The sequence below is a fragment of the Mesocricetus auratus genome, unplaced genomic scaffold (assembly GCF_017639785.1).
Source record: "Mesocricetus auratus isolate SY011 unplaced genomic scaffold, BCM_Maur_2.0 Super-Scaffold_100021, whole genome shotgun sequence".
NCBI classification, from domain to species: Eukaryota; Metazoa; Chordata; class Mammalia; order Rodentia; family Cricetidae; genus Mesocricetus; species Mesocricetus auratus.
Window position 1 is genome coordinate 10,339,424 of NW_024429202.1, and position 16,014 is coordinate 10,355,437.

The 16,014-nt window shown below is 43.3% G+C and overlaps 1 protein-coding gene across 1 annotated transcript in view; it reads right to left on the reverse strand.

The window, feature by feature from the left end:
• Positions 1-16,005, reverse strand: part of LOC101823549 (24-hydroxycholesterol 7-alpha-hydroxylase) — a 73,290-nt gene extending 57,285 nt beyond the window's left edge. Inside the window, exons 1-4 of the mRNA XM_040729263.1 lie at positions 15,629-16,005; positions 6,777-6,912; positions 4,716-4,890; positions 3,296-3,445 (exon numbers count right to left, since the gene is read on the reverse strand). Coding sequence (XP_040585197.1) covers positions 3,296-3,445; positions 4,716-4,890; positions 6,777-6,912; positions 15,629-15,814 — 647 coding nt within the window. The 5' untranslated portion in view covers positions 15,815-16,005. The remainder of the gene's footprint in view (positions 1-3,295; positions 3,446-4,715; positions 4,891-6,776; positions 6,913-15,628) is intronic.
• Positions 16,006-16,014: the final 9 nt, after the last annotated feature.

Sequence of the window (16,014 nt, forward strand, 5' to 3'; positions counted from 1 at the left end):
CTATAACACCACAAGAGGAGGAAATCATATGTCAATTGCCTGTTCTCTGTGCCTGTCCTAAGATGACAGGAGGAAAGTCCAGCACAGAGGTCAGATGCTGGTTCAGTTAAACAAAGTCCATCGGCTATCATTTTATCCTTGCCTGACCATCACCAGCATCCACTGCTAATGATCTGGGTCCTTGCAAAATCAAATGCTGAAATTCTCAACCTGGACATGATCGTATTAGGGAACAGGGCATTAAAGACAATTGTAGTGAGCCGCGGTGATGTTCGATACAGCGCTACAACACTTTACAAAAGCTCAGAGGCGAAGGGCGAAGGGCTAAGGATGTAAATGAAGACAAAGACAGTGGCTCATTCTTACAAAGAGAATGGCATTTATTTTAACAAGAGTGGAGCATTATATACCAAAGGTGGGCAAGGTGGAAAACCACCAAGGTCAGAATCCTATGTTCCCAGGGCCCTCTAGCAAAGTGTGGTTGACAAAAACAGGAATTAGCATTTAGACAATAAAGATGGACAGAAAACAGGAACTTGCACACAGGCCTTACAGGGAGGAGGGGACGAGAAGTGTTTTGCTAAAAGCTCCTAGTAACAAGCGGTCAACAGACCCCCCCCATGGGGGAAGGGTGCAACAGACAATAATCACACGACAGGGTAAACCCTTTACCAATGGGATTAGTGTCTTTACAAAACACACACACAGTCAGAAGTTGACAGTCTGCCGTCAAAAGGAATCCCTCCTCAGAAACTATCCTGCTGGTACCCTCATCTTGGATGTCACGACCTTCAAACTATGGAAAATATAGTTTTTATTGCTTATAAGTTACCCATTCATGCCACCTGCAACTGTCCAAATGGATAAAACATACAGTAATTGCCATGAACTTTTTTAAAATGCAGTTACTTTCCACTGCATCTTACAAATGTTTGTCTGAGCCGATGGTGACAAATGCATTTGATCACGCCCACTCATACCTTACAAGGGAGGAGGCTGATTTAGCATGGATTCAAACATAATCAATCCAGCAATGATATACTGTACTTGTAAAGAGCCTCAAATACATTCTCCATGCCATCTTCTCCCCCCCCACTCCCACCCTTCCTCCCACCGCCCCACTGTTTTACAGGAAGGAAGGGATAGGGAAGGTGAGGAGGGAGACAGAAGGAAGAAAGAAAGAGAAGGAAGGAGGAAGTTTTGTTCCTCCTTCACTTTACGCATGCACACTAAAACAAGCAGGTTTCGGGGCCTGGTGGGATGGCGCACTGGAGCTCTCCTGCAGTGCCAGCAACCTGGAGGCTGAGGCCACGAGTTCCAGGGCCAGCTTGGGCTACATAGTGAGAACACCACACCCCTCCCAACCACCATTAAAGAAAACCAAAACGTCATAGAAACAGCTTCTTTCCACCTCAGTTGATGCTATTCTACTTAAGAGAGAGAATGTGGCTGGGAATATGATTTAGTGGATAAAGCGCTTGCCACATGGTATTGAAGACCAGAGGAGTTTGATTCTCCAGAACCTATTGAAAGCTAGTCATGGTAGCATTCACGTGTAATTCCTGCACTCCTACAGGGAGATGGGAGGTGGAGACAACAGAATCCCTAGAAGCTTGGCCGGCTAACCTGAATTGTGCTGAGATGTTTTAGACCCTTTCTAAAACAAGGTAGGAAGCAAGTACCAGAACCCAGCGTTTTCCTCTGACCGCCACACCTTCTCTATGGCAAGTGCACTACACACCACACACGAGCACACATATCATACACACATACATACACTGACATGAAAAAAATAAAGTATAAAACAAACAAGAGAAATGAGAGCTAGGAAGGTGGTTCAGAAGGTAGAATGCCTGTTACGCACACACAAGGACCTGAGTTCAGATTACCAGCCACCCCATGAAAGCCAGCATGGCAACATGCACTCCAGCATGAATGGATGTACTCCAGCATGACAGCATGCACTCCAGCATGAATGGATGCACTCCAGCATGGCAGTATGCACTCCAGCATGGCAGCATGCACTCCAACATGGCAGCATGCACTCCAGCATGGCAGCATGCACTCCAGCATGGCAGCATGCACTCCAGCATGAATGGATGCACTCCAGCATGGCAGCATGCACTCCAGCATGGCAGCATGCACTCCAACATGACATGCGATGCACTCCAGCATGGCAGCATGCACTCCAGCATGGCAGCATGCACTCCAACATGACAGCATGAACTCCAACATGAATGGATGCACTCCAGCATGGCAGCATGCACTCCAGCATGGCAGCATGCACTCCAACATGGCAGCATGCACTCCAGCATGGCAGCATGCACTCCAGCATGGCAGCATGCACTCCAGCATGGCAGCATGCACTCCAGCATGAATGGATGCACTCCAGCATGGCAGCATGCACTCCAGCATGGCAGCATGCACTCCAACATGACAGCATGAACTCCAACATGAATGGATGCACTCCAGCATGGCAGCATGCACTCCAGCATGGCAGCATGAACTCCAACATGAATGGATGCACTCCAGCATGGCAGCATGCACTCCAGCATGGCAGCATGCACTCCAGCATGGCAGCATGCACTCCAGCATGAATGGATGCACTCCAGCATGGCAGCATGCACTCCAGCATGGCAGCATGCACTCCAACATGACAGCATGAACTCCAACATGAATGGATGCACTCCAGCATGGCAGCATGCACTCCAGCATGGCAGCATGCACTCCAACATGGCAGCATGCACTCCAGCATGGCAGCATGCACTCCAACATGACAGCATGCACTCCAACATGGCAGCATGCACTCCAGCATGGCAGCATGCACTCCAGCATGGCAGCATGCACTCCAGCATGGCAGCATGCACTCCAGCATGACAGCATGCACTCCAACATGGCAGCATGCACTCCAGCACGGCATCATGCACTCCAGCATGGCAGAATGCACTCCAGCATGGCAGAATGCACTCCAGAATGGCAGCATGCATTACAGCATGGCAGCATGCACTTGCAACCCCATGCAGAGATGGGGGATGCTGGTGCTCAATGACCAGCAAATCTAACCAAAATGTTGAGTCCTAGGTGTGGTGATCAGTCTTATCTTAAAACCTACAGTGCAGAATGTTGAAGGAGGGACCTGGTGTCATCGTCTGGCCTCCACACTCACACAGGGCACACCTGTGCAAACACACGCCAAAGAAGAGAGCCAGGTGGAGATTAGATATAGATGTAAATATAGGTATGTGTTGCTGAAAAGAAATCCAATCAAAGCAGCAATTACAGAAGGCCACCGTACCTCAGGAGCCATTCCGGCAGCTGGGATCCATACTCAAAGCCCTCGTCGTAAGTTTTAAAATGTTGGTAGAACTCCTTGCTTTTCCTCTCATTTGTGAAAAACAACCCTTTCTTAAAGAGAGTATTAACTGTGGCTGGATAAAGAAGATGCCTGCAAAGACAAAGACACTCAGGAAGTCAACCAGGCAGCCAATAAAAGCTTTAGATACAAAGATGGAATTCTCTTAAAATGACAAATGAGCGGTGGATAATGGGACATAGCTTTGAAGGAAAGTCATTCTTGGGAAATTTTAACGTTTGCTGCTGGAAGGCAAGCTGTCATTCTAGGGTGACTAGAATGAGACTACGTTTACCTGAAGATCTAAAAATATCCTTTCGAAGACAGCCTGGTCTATAGAGTGAGTGCCAGGTCAGGCTCCAAAGCTACAGAGAAATCCTGTCTCTAAATCCCCAAAACAACAAAAACTTCTTTCTCAAAAACAACAATAAAAAATCCTTGTTTTTAATTACGTGTGTACGCATGTGTCTCTGTGTGGATATGGGGACAGAGGTGATGGAAGATCAGGTTAGTCGGGTTTTCCTGGCACTGGAGTTACAGGCAACTGTGAGCTGTGCAATGTATGGACTGGGAACCAAACTTGGGTCCTCTGGAAGAACATGTGTGCTCTTAACTGCTGAGCCCTCTTTCCAGCCCTGAAGACTTAAAAATTCATTCTAAAGAAACATCTTAGACCCAGGCAAATGCAAAACGATAAAGAAAAATAAGCTGAATGAATGCCATCCAATGGGAATTTATTTGGATAATAGGAACAACTAGGGCGCCACTCATGTCTCTGAGTGTAGTAGCAAATACACTAGGAATAAAACAGGTAAGAGTAATCTTTCATTTCCCAATTTCTCTCAAAAGTCTGCACATTCACACTATTGCCTACTGAGACATCTGTTGACGTTATCTGTTGTGGCATGAATGAATTGAGGATGTCCCCTGTATGCTTCTGTATGGAACCCTTGGCCCCATCCGATGGCACTCTTTGGGAAGGTTATGTTTTGGGAGGTGGGGTCTTGCTGGGGGAAGTACATTACTGTGGGGTGGGGTTTGAGAGCTGATATCCTGATTCTACTTCTAGTTCACTCTCTCTGCCTTTATAAACCTAAGGTTCTACTGGGGTGAGAAAGAGCTTTGGCAACTCAATTTTTCATGTGGAGACTTTATGACTATTCATTTGTCAAATGACTGTTGATTTATTTGCTGGACAAAGGTGAGAATGCTAAACTACAAAGTGCCTATTAATTAGAATTTAATGCTTTAAAAAAATTCACAGTGGTCTGGTTAGACAGAGAACATTAATCCACCAGGTGAATTTAGAAATCCAGTGTATTAGTTTCAAGCTTTTATTTGTAGATTAAAACAATTTATTTACCTTACAAATTTGTTCAGATCCATGGTCCCATGGGTGCCTAAAGCTTCCAGTTGCTCATGAAATTCCTCAGTCAGCTGCCCAGTAAACTGATGCATGCTGAAAGTCCCCATCTTCCCCTTCATCAAGACATACAGTTTCTCATGAAGTGCTAAAAAGACATTCTTTGGAATCCATGCTAGAAACAGAGGGAACTATTTTCAAAAAAGGAGCAACAATCCCTTGTGGCGTATAATCTATATGCTTCTGCTACAAATTGGCCAGTAGGGACTACTGACAGAGTCCTCGCAGCACATAAACTCAGTAGATCTGTTTTGCCATATGAAAGAGCATAGTATCCTGAACTCCCTAGAATTCTGAAAGCTATTATTTGCACCTAGAACACTCACTGCTCTGCCACCCAAACCCCCATTTCTAGACACACATCAATATCCCCCCAGTTCTCCTTCTAAGTATCTTCTTGACCATTTCTTCCAGCAGAATCACTCTGACCCCACTGTAGAATACTTCTTTATAGAATATTCATCTTCCTTCTACAATATCAACTTAGGTTAGGTTGGGGTAGGGTCAAGAGTTTTCTTTTTTTTTAGACTACTTTCTAAAAAATTTTTTATCTGGTTTGATTAACCAAATCAAAGAATCTTTTAAAAGTCTTTAAAGAATCTTTAAAGAAATAAGTTGTATTTTATGATTCTGCTGTGTTCAAGTTGTATTTCATGATTCTGCTATGTTCAAGTTGTATTTTGTGTAAATTTAAATGGAATTCAGATCTCCTGAGCGTGGTAGCAGACTGTTTGATAAGCGTGAGAGGCTGCTGGAGAGTAAATGTTAACAGATTTTATATGTTCAGTAGAAATTAACATGAAAGGTCACAGGGGAGCCTCGGTGAACATCCCAATAATACTCATAGGCCACCGGCAGGTAAGTTAGTACCTTTTACTGAAGAAATGAGTTACCATATAGAACAATAGCCCTCAAAGTATTTATATTCATCTATCTGAAACTCCATAGCTTATTTATCACAAACACTAGAGAGCAGTGAATTTAGCCAATATACTGTGATCTTTCAAGAGAAACGTGGCTAAATCTTAACCGCTGTGTGTTGGGGCCTAGACCCCACAGGGTCTCTGAGTTGTTTGTCCTGTTTTCTAGTCCTGGCTTACTGACATCAACATCTAACAGGAGGAAAACACGATCTCTTCCACCTGGGGTTTTTCTACTGTGTTGTAAGACTATATTTAAGACTGCTCCCTCTTACAAGAGAGAGACCTCTTAGCACTTGCAAAATAAAGACTCTTCTTAGTACAAACAGCTGGACATCTGGTCTTTCTTTTCCTGATACCTTGGAGTTGCTTGTGGTGCAGGCACCGCAGCTGTGTGGTTTTCAACGATCTTTGTCTTAATACCAAGAAATGTGTAGCAGAGTCCATTAAAGGGTTCTAAGAAGGAAGAGGGGCAGGGAAGAAGAAGACCCTAGGCAAGAAGCCAGGCAGGTATTCCGGGGAAGATTCATGGCCTAGGCACAAGACCTAGGGAGAAAGGCAGCCACAGCCACAGCAGGAACACATTCTCCAGTGACAGCAAGCAGCCTAAGACAGATGGAGGCCGTAAGAAAGGAGAACTCAGTCCAGCTAGACTTATAGCCCCTGTGGGGCACTCTCAGGAGAGGCCATAATAAGGACTTGCTTATTAAGCAGGGAAACTCTACTGTAGGGAAGCAAAGTACAATCAAACCAAGAGCTGTAGCCTGTAGAACATTGCATTCACCTAGGTGCTGTAACACACTAGAGATTCCAAAGGGTCCCTAAAATACACCTGTGACAGAAGCCTATCTCACTGACATGTCTAAATGAAACCTAATGTGTCAGACTGTCAATATCTCCTTTTCAGTGACCCAGTCTATTTATTATATATTACATATATTCTTCATTCTAACCCTACTTTAATAACAAAATGATTGTCCTTCACTATTCTTGATAGAGGACGGAGGATGTAATTTTATTCAAAATTACTCTTGGGTTTCAGTGTTATACTTCAAAGGAACTATCTAAAAATATTGGTTACCTGTGTGATAGACAGGATTTTGTACAGCTAGTTCAAAGTCTACATGTTTAGATTTTAGAAACACATCAATTCCTTCTTCTTCAGTAACAAAGGTCATTCGGTTTCCCATAGCAAAGATGGTAAATATTGGTCCATACTATAATAAAACACAAACACAGATATATTAGTAAGCATTTCTAAATCATGGATTATGTATAACACAGTTTTCCTTCAGAATACCAATGCTGAGATTCTTGCAGAGGATCTGAATTCAGCTTCAAGCACCCACACTGGACAGTTCAACAGTCATCTACATTAGCTCCAGAGGATCTCATGACCTCTTCTGGCCTCCACGGGCACCTGCACACATGTGTACAGATGTATGTATGATGATATATTGTTTATGATTTAATAAAGCTACTAGAAATCAAAATGCAAAGTAGCTGCAGCCATAGAGCCAGGCAGTGGTGACACACACATTGAATCCCAAGACTCCAGAGACAGAGACAGATAGATTTCTGTTAGTCCAAGGCTACACAAAATTGACCCAGTCTAAAAGAGAAACAGCTCACACAAAGGTGACCTCAGCACTTGGGATCACACACCTTTAATGCCAGCACTTGGGAGGCAGAGGTAGAGGGATCTCTGTTGAGTCCAAAACCATCCAAGACTACATGAGAGTGAATCAGAGCTCAGGCCTTTAATCCCAGGATTTGAGAGGTATAAGAGGAAGAAGCAAAGAGTCTCATGTGAGATTTAGTTTCCAGACAGGCATAGAACTGCAGTCTGGGGCTTGGTGGAGAGCAGTGCAGTCTGCATTTTGCCTCTGAGGATTCGTGGAGACAGGGTTGCTATTTTGGTCTGAGGTAGAGGTAAGAGCTAGTGGCTGGCTGCTTTGCTTCTCTGATCTTCAGCTTGAAGCTTGAACCCCAATATCTGTCTCTGGGTTTTCATTATTTGTGTTACATGTATGAGTGTGTGTGGACACACACACACACACACACACACACACACACAAGAATAAAAGAAGAATACCAATGATGATGCAATGGCCCAGATTTGAAAATATGGTTACATCTAGTACTTGCCAGAAATTCTATGGGTCACATTTAAATTATACAAATCCCAATTCATTCTTCCTAAAATGTGAATAATAAGATGCACATTCTAACTTCCTTTCTTGGTTATTAGAAAATAATAAACAATTAGAATAGTGATCTTGAAACCTTATATTCAAGAAGCTTAGAAGCCACATGCAGCTTCATACTGCTTAAGAGAAGTTTACAAAGCTGAAGGAAACAGAAGGCCTGTTTATGTTTAGATATCATGGCGCTGACATGGATACCAGGCCTCGGCCAAGATGGCTAATGCTAGCTACAAGGCAGCTACCAGTCAGCAAAAACTGACTGACATTAGATGTTCAGAAAGTCCCAAAGCAAGTAATAACATAGTCTGTTATATAACCACTTGTGGCAAATTGTCACCTTTGTATGAGTCTATAAACACGGCCTTGAGGTCATAGACAAGTCACCTTTTGCCTTTGCCAGACCTTGTGTGGTCTGTGTACCTTCTTGCAGCCTTGTGCTGGTGTGTGTGTGTGTGTGTGTGTGTGTGTGTGTGTGTGTGTGTGTGCCTGCATAAATCCTCACACATTTACATGTGCTAGCATTTGCCTGGATGTCTGGCAGCATCTGCCTGCCTTGGAGCCCGTTTGCTGGTACATAATGCATGTCTTGTCCGCCTAGGACTCCTAGGGTCTCTTTATCTTCCAGGCTTTCTTCAACCCTCCTCTTTTCCTGGCATCAGAGCTCAGACTTCACAAATTATACATTCTTCCTGATACACTAGTAATTTTTTCCCTCTCTCTCACATAATTTCTAAAATGAGGTTTGCCTTCTGGGAGTCTGCCCTAAATAGCTCTAACTGTTGACTTGACCCAGCTTAGAGTCAACTGAGTAGGGAGTATCAATGGAGGGATTGTGTAGACAATAATGGCTTGTAGGCATGTTGGGGGAGAGGGCTGTCTAATTTTTCAGTTGTGTAGAAAGGCCCACACCATTGTGGGTGGCACCACTCCCTGACCAAGTTTTCCTAAACTGTATAAGATGAACATGATTGTGCAAGCAGTGTTCCTCTATAGTTTCTACCAGTGAGTTCCTGCCATGACTTCCATCAACGATGAACTGTAATTTGGAAGTGTAAGCCGAAAAAGCCCATTCATCTTCTAAACTGCTGTTGGTTGGTGTTTTATCACAGCAACAGAAAGGAAACTGGGACAGTTATTGGAGCAAATAGATGCCATTTTCAGAGCATTCTAATTATACTCTAGTATCCATTATGAATGCTGACAACAAATGGTACACCATGAAAATGAGCCACATATTTGCATACTATTTTGAGTCTCATAAGTATTTCAAGACATCATTTATTTACATTCATCACTACTTCAGGGTTACTCATTTTCACACTAATCATGAGACTGCCACATGTTATATTCTTCCTAAGACTAGTAAGTAAGGGCTACTGGGAAAACTGAAGGTTCAAGAATCACTGACTACCAACAAACATAACAACAACAGCAACAAAACTGAAATCACATTTCTCACATCCATGACCCAGACATCACCACTGCCTCCCAATATTACCTACTGACAACTGTTTGCTGGTCAGTAGTTAGTAGAAAGCAGGTCATTCTCATTGTTAAGGTTGTGTTTAAATGTGCATTATTAACTTTCTACTGGAAAAGTGGTCTTCCTAGTTAAGTTTCTCAGGGACTTCAAGTGGAAACCAAGTTCAAGCACACTGAGCCACTGAGGTTACCGCTGCCCCATGCTGGTGCTGTTGAAAAGAGCCCCTGTAGTATTCTGCACAGTGAAAATCATTCAGTGTAGGGATACAAACTCTACAGCAGTGGGTTTCTGCTTTGTTTCCTTTGTTCTCTTATTCTTTATCTAATTGGGAGCGACTTTCCCCCATTATTACCACCCTCTAGAAAGCCATCTAGATTCTGGCTGTTGCCAAAGCTTCGTGTCTATACATTTCTGAGCAGAATTCCAGAACATTGAAGGACATTTGCTGAAGACATTCGGGGTCCTATTTCAGGGGTATTGTTAAAAGGGACTACAGATAAAACAATGCCAGGTTACAGTGTAAACCCGAGTTTCCATTTCTGCAGGAGAAAAAAAATCTAAAAATATAAGCGCTGAGCTACAGGATTTGCTGCAAGTTCTCTTAATAAACCGCTGACATATTTTCCACAGTGGTTGGACCATTAGGCATCTTCAGGCTCATTTCCTCTTCACAGGCCGCTGTGTTTGCCTCATCATGGCCGTGATGCTCACACGTGATGGTTTGCTTTTGTGTGTTCATGGTTCTTTATGCACATGAAACACTGGTCCTCCATGGCGTATGGGGCTTGCACATACTTTATCCCATTCTTAAGATTTTCTCTTTGTCCTTCTTGTGGGTTCTCTCACAGAGAAGAGATTGCTAGTTTTCATAAAGTTCAGTTTATCTTCTCTTCTGGTATGCTCTTTGAATGCCAATACAGCTCTGGTTAAGACTGGGATCTATCTTGAGCTAATTTTTGTCTACGGTGTGAGTCTTAGGTTGAGGTTCCTTATTTTGTTTTGTAAATATTATGCTTTTATTTCCCCCTGGATCATGAACATGGAACTGCTTCACCAACATTTGAAAAAGGCTGTCTTTACTCCATTGAATTGCTTCTGTCTTTGTCACAAGTCAGCTGAGCACACTTGTACGCATGGCTTACCAAACTCCCTATTCTGGTTCATCTATCTTTGTGTGTACGTCTCTCAGCACCACAGTTAATGACAAATAAGCAATGAAATTGAGTGAAACAACTCTTTTTGGCTTCTTCCTCCTCCTCCTCCTCCTCTTTCTTCCAAGAATGTTTTAGGGACTCCATTCTCTTGGCCTTTATACCTAAATTTTACAATAACATCGACAGCCTCTAAAATAAGGCTTCCAGAGGACTTGAGAGTACTCCCGAATTTCAATTTGGACACAAGTGACATCTTTACTATGTGGGCTTCTCCAATCTACTACCATGACCACTGCATATCTCTCCCTTAGGATCTCTGGTATTTTTAATTAGCATTTTGGGGTTCTTAATAAATAAGAATCCAACCTATTGGGTCATATTTTTACCAAAAAAATTGCTTGCATGATCATAAGCATTATTGTATGTTTAAGCACACATGTGTAGCTCCAGCACATGTGTAGCCACACAGTCAGTAATTGTGTGCCAACCTTTCTGAATCTACATATTAAGTCCAAGTTCTGAGAAACAGCCCACCCGGATGTTTGATGTGGCTAATGAGCTGTACCTTAAACCCCAACCTCCTTGGGACCTGTGACTAATGGTTCCTTTCAGGCACTCCCTCCTCTACCTTGAAGCTTGTGCACAGCACCATCAAAGTTTCTTCTTCAAAGTCCTAATTTTATGGATCAGAAAACTAAATTGCACCAGCAGTACCACACCCCATCCCCCAACTGTGTCTTGTCTCTTCTGCTTTATTATTTGTTATCATTTATTCTGCTTTATTTGTTGGTTGAGAGAACACGGCCTCGATAACTTTGCTCCACTCTGCATCATCCTGAAACTCCTGTTCTGTGGGAGACTTGAAAAACTGAGATGCACCAGAGTAACGCCGGCCCCCAGGACCCCTCAGCCTGCACTGCCAGAGAACACCACTTCCTGCTACTGGTGACAGGTCAGAAAGCGACTAGTGTTATAGGGCTTGGAATGAGAGCTGAGAATTCAGTGGAACAGAGACAGAAGAAGCATTTTTCACTCTAGTTGTGTCTACATGCTTGTGTGTATGTTTGCAGAGGCAGGTGCATGTAGAGGTCAGAGGTCAACACTGTTGGTTTCCACCATTGCTCTCATCTGCTTTCTTTAGATAGGGTCTCTCCCTGAACCTGGAACTCTGGGACTGGTTAGAGCGGCTGGCCAACAAGCCTGGTGACCCTCTTTCCTCCACGTGGTTTTCATGCTTGGACCTCTGGCAACTTACCGCCTGAGCCATCATCTCCTAAGCCTCTCACGAGAGTTACTATTTTCAAATGTTAAACATTATATAACTCATTCAAAGATTAAATTAAACTACAGGGAAGACTTTTGGCAGCCACCAAAGATTTCTACGTGTTCTTCAGGGGCAGGAGCTAAAGGGATGCTCACCATGGATGTCTGGAAGTCCTCCTTCCTTAAGGGTTCAACAAGCCACGTGTTTCCCATACAGTTTCCAGATAAATACAGTTCCCCCTTATCAAAGTGTGCAGACCGAATGCAGATACCGTGAAAAGGCAGATCACATCCTCTTGCAAAATTCCACTCTAATGCTAAGACTTGTGATGTCACAAGCATGCAAAGAGGCTGCAAAGGGTTTCCTACATCCACAATGGAACTTTTCTTGACTGGTCTGAGAAAGCAATTAATGGGAAAGTAGACTGAGAAAGTTGACTGGGAGCAAGGCATGCCATGCACATCCAAATCCCAGTCCTCAAAAGGAAGACTACTCAGGCAGGAGGACTCAAGTTCAAGGCCAGCCTAGGCTACTTACTGAACAGTAAGAAGCTGTATAAAACAAAGAGGCAAAAGCCACTGGTTCCTTTGTTTTTCCTTTTGTGTTCCGTTTATGTGTGTTGGTTAAGGAGTGGGCGAGCATTCCTGCTTTGGGACTTTGAACTTACATGGTTTTAAATGTCTCTAATGCACTTCTTATCATCCTGACCATTTGCTAAAAATAACTCTTAAAATTAGCTTCCAGGATTCAAACATCAAACAAAGGAGTCATAGTCCTTGAGTACAAGGGAAAGAACGCACACACACTGTGTCATGTAACAAAATAATTGACTCCACAGAGCCCCCACACATGCTTGATCTGACATGACTTTGTCAAACATTCCATACAAATTACTAAGCTCATGTGACCGTGGAAGGCTGTGGGAAACAAAGAAATATTACTTTAGGAATGAGTATTCTTTTTCATCTTTCGTGTATCAGACTAAAAGTTTCACATAATTATGGTATCCATTATGGCCCAGAATCTACTATGTTAAGCAAATCTATATGGTAAAACTGTGTGTTAAAAGTATACAGCATATCTTTTTCAAAGCAGTGAAATAACACAATATAATCATAACCAATTTTGCCCCGGCCAGCAGGGCACAGCGGGTTCGAGCCCAGGGGAACCTGGAATGAATGAGACAAGAGACAAGAGAGAGATGGACAGCAGGACAACATGGCTGATCGAGCTGCCGCTTAATGAAAGTTCTGTACAGGCTTAAATAGGGGAATGTGGCATTGGCCATGGGGCGGAGGTTGTTAGACCTGAGATGCTGGGAAGTGATATGCAAGAGAGCAGGAGATCTCACCAGAGAGTGCAGGTGTTAACAAAGTATTGTTAAGTTACCTCTATGGTGCCAGGCCATCTGTGGGAAGGTGCCTGAGTTTTGGGAAGTGCCTTCGGGTAAGAAGTAGATCCAGTGACCTGGTCCCCAACATCCCCTCCCTTACTTTTTATTAATGAAGGAGAGGGGTCTGAGAGTTGGTAGAGGAGTAGGCAGTAGGTGTCAGTTATTAGGATCTTAGTGGGAGTATTAAGATGCGTTTTTATGATGTCATCCTTATATTAGGGCCCTTACAGGTACGAAATAAAAAGGTCATGGGTGGAAATATCCATGAGAGGGTCTTGTCTGGCTTAGGTAAGGGGGTCTCATGGACCAGGGGTGTATAAAAGTCTCTCCCTGTCATTGGAGATAACATCATATGATGAATATTCCTATCTATCAGCTATTCCTGTGAGCCCAGGTTTTACTCATAGGGAGCTGGGGAGGGGGTTGATTATTCTTAAAAAGGACTGACAATATTTACAAGAGGTTTTAAATAACAATGATTGCTCCCAACACAATTTAATTGTGCATTTCCCCCCAGGAAATCTACTGTTGGAGTTTATTCTGAGGAAATAGTCAAACAAACTTTAAATGTTCAGCTACTTACATACATATAGACGCACACATAAGAATATCCATTGAGGGCTGGAGAGATGGCTCAGCCATTAAAGGCTAGGCTCACAACCAAAAAATATTAGAATATCCAATGAGGTATTGGTTGAAACAACGAAAAGCAATTGGCAACAACTTATACAAGCCAACTATTGGATGTAAGTAAATACCCTGTCCTTATTTGACGCAATACAGCCATTAAAGACTGAAGATGGCTCTATGGACAAAGGCTTGCTGTGCAAACATGAGGATCAGAGTTCAAATCCAGATAACCCACATAAAAGCCAGGCATAGAAGTTTACATCTCTACCTCCCCAACACTGGGGAGCAGAGACAGGCGGTCCCCAGAGGCTTGCTAGCCAGTCATTCTAACTGAAAGAATGAGCTCCAGATTCAGTGAGAGACTCTGCCCCAACAAAATGGAGTGCAGAAGTAAATTAAGAAGACACCCCGTGTCAGTCTTTGAACTCCACAAGCTCCTTCCTGTATGGACTAAAGCACCTGCACGTGTGTAGACACACACATTATGCAACACACACACACACACACACACACACACACACACAAACTACTTAATGATAAGGAAATATTCCTCACGTATTGTGTTTACATGCTTGTGAGCATGCATGTATCACAGCACCCGTGTGAGGTCTGAGAACAACCGGAGGGAGTTGCTTCTCTCCTCCCACCACGTGGGTTCTGGAGCTCTATCTCAAGATATGAGACTTGGTAGCAGACACCTCTACCCACTGAGCCATCTTGCTGGCCTTCCACCCTATTTTCAGAGACAAGAACCTGGAGCTTGGTGGTTGGGCTAGACTGGCTGATCAGTGAGCTCCATGGATTCTCCTGTCTCTCTGTCTCTCCTGCATTCAAATTTGAGATGCATTTGGACACACTGCTCTTTTTTAAATTAATATCCATTTTATTTGCATGTGTATACGTTTATGGGTATGTCCATGGATGCCTTTGGAAGACAGAGGATTCAGATCCTCTGAAGCTGGAATTGTAGGTGATTTTGATTCAACCCAACATGGGTTCTGGGAACAGAACTTGGGTCCTCTACAAGAGCAGTGGGTGCTCTTAACAGCTGAGCCATCTCTCATCTACATGTTTGCTTTCTCCCCATCCCCCACCTTAAATGTAGGGACTGGGGATTGAACTCAGGCTCTCATCCACCGAGCTGTCTTCCCAACCACAAATATAGGAAGATCTTGGCCACTAAAACACGAATAAAAATTAAAAGGCTATCAAAAATGCCTTCTTTAAAGTGTTCAAAATTCGAGAACTGCCTTAAGGACAAAAATCTTTATAAATCTATCCAATACTTATCTCCTCAGGGTGTATGGAAAGTAGGGGCTCACTATCACTAAAACTAGTAGAAAGAAACAGAAAAGTGACAAGGCTTGGATCTGTAAAGATCAACTTAGCAAAGCAAGTTTTACAAAACAGTTAGTGTTACCTCTATTTGTGATTCAGATTTATTACTCATTTTCACAATCTGAAATCATAGAAACCTCTTATCTCCCCCAAGCACTACACGTTTATATCTGTACGTTAATAAACACGCACTTAGAATTAACGCATGAAAGTTACTAACACTTAAAAGACGTCTCTGCTTCCAACAAGCTGTGATGTCTTTCATTTCATTTGTTGATCCCTTGCTTAGGACATAAGTGAAGATCATGAGTAGGGAAACAACAGATGGGATTAATTGCCGGAAGTATGTGTATTTCCAGTGTTCTAACACTGCGTTTAGTAAAAACAAAATTTGGAAATTAAATACTACCTCCCCTGCCCTGCCCTGCCCACTCCCGACCACCACCCCCTGCACAGCTACATACCTTGAGTCTTGCTTTTTCTATAAATTCAAGAGGGGCTTTCCCAAACTCAAATCCCGCTCCGATCCAGGGAACCCAGCCTTGGATGCACGGGGGTCCACGCAAATTCTGCCACCGAAAGAATAAGAAAAGAACACAGCTTCCCAGGACGGCGATTACTACTGGTGACAATAATTCCATGATGCCCATCTTCCAGAATCACAGACGTTTTGAAAACGTCCTTCTTCCAGGGCATTTCCTCCTCCCCTGCCGACTGAGGAAAACGCACTCGGTCTTCCAAACTTTGAAACCGAAACTTTGGCCACTATTTCTCTTGCTGCGTAACTGTAGCTCCTTTGCCCCGCCCCAATTTTGTGTAATTTTTGCATTGCATTCAAATTCTGGTCAAC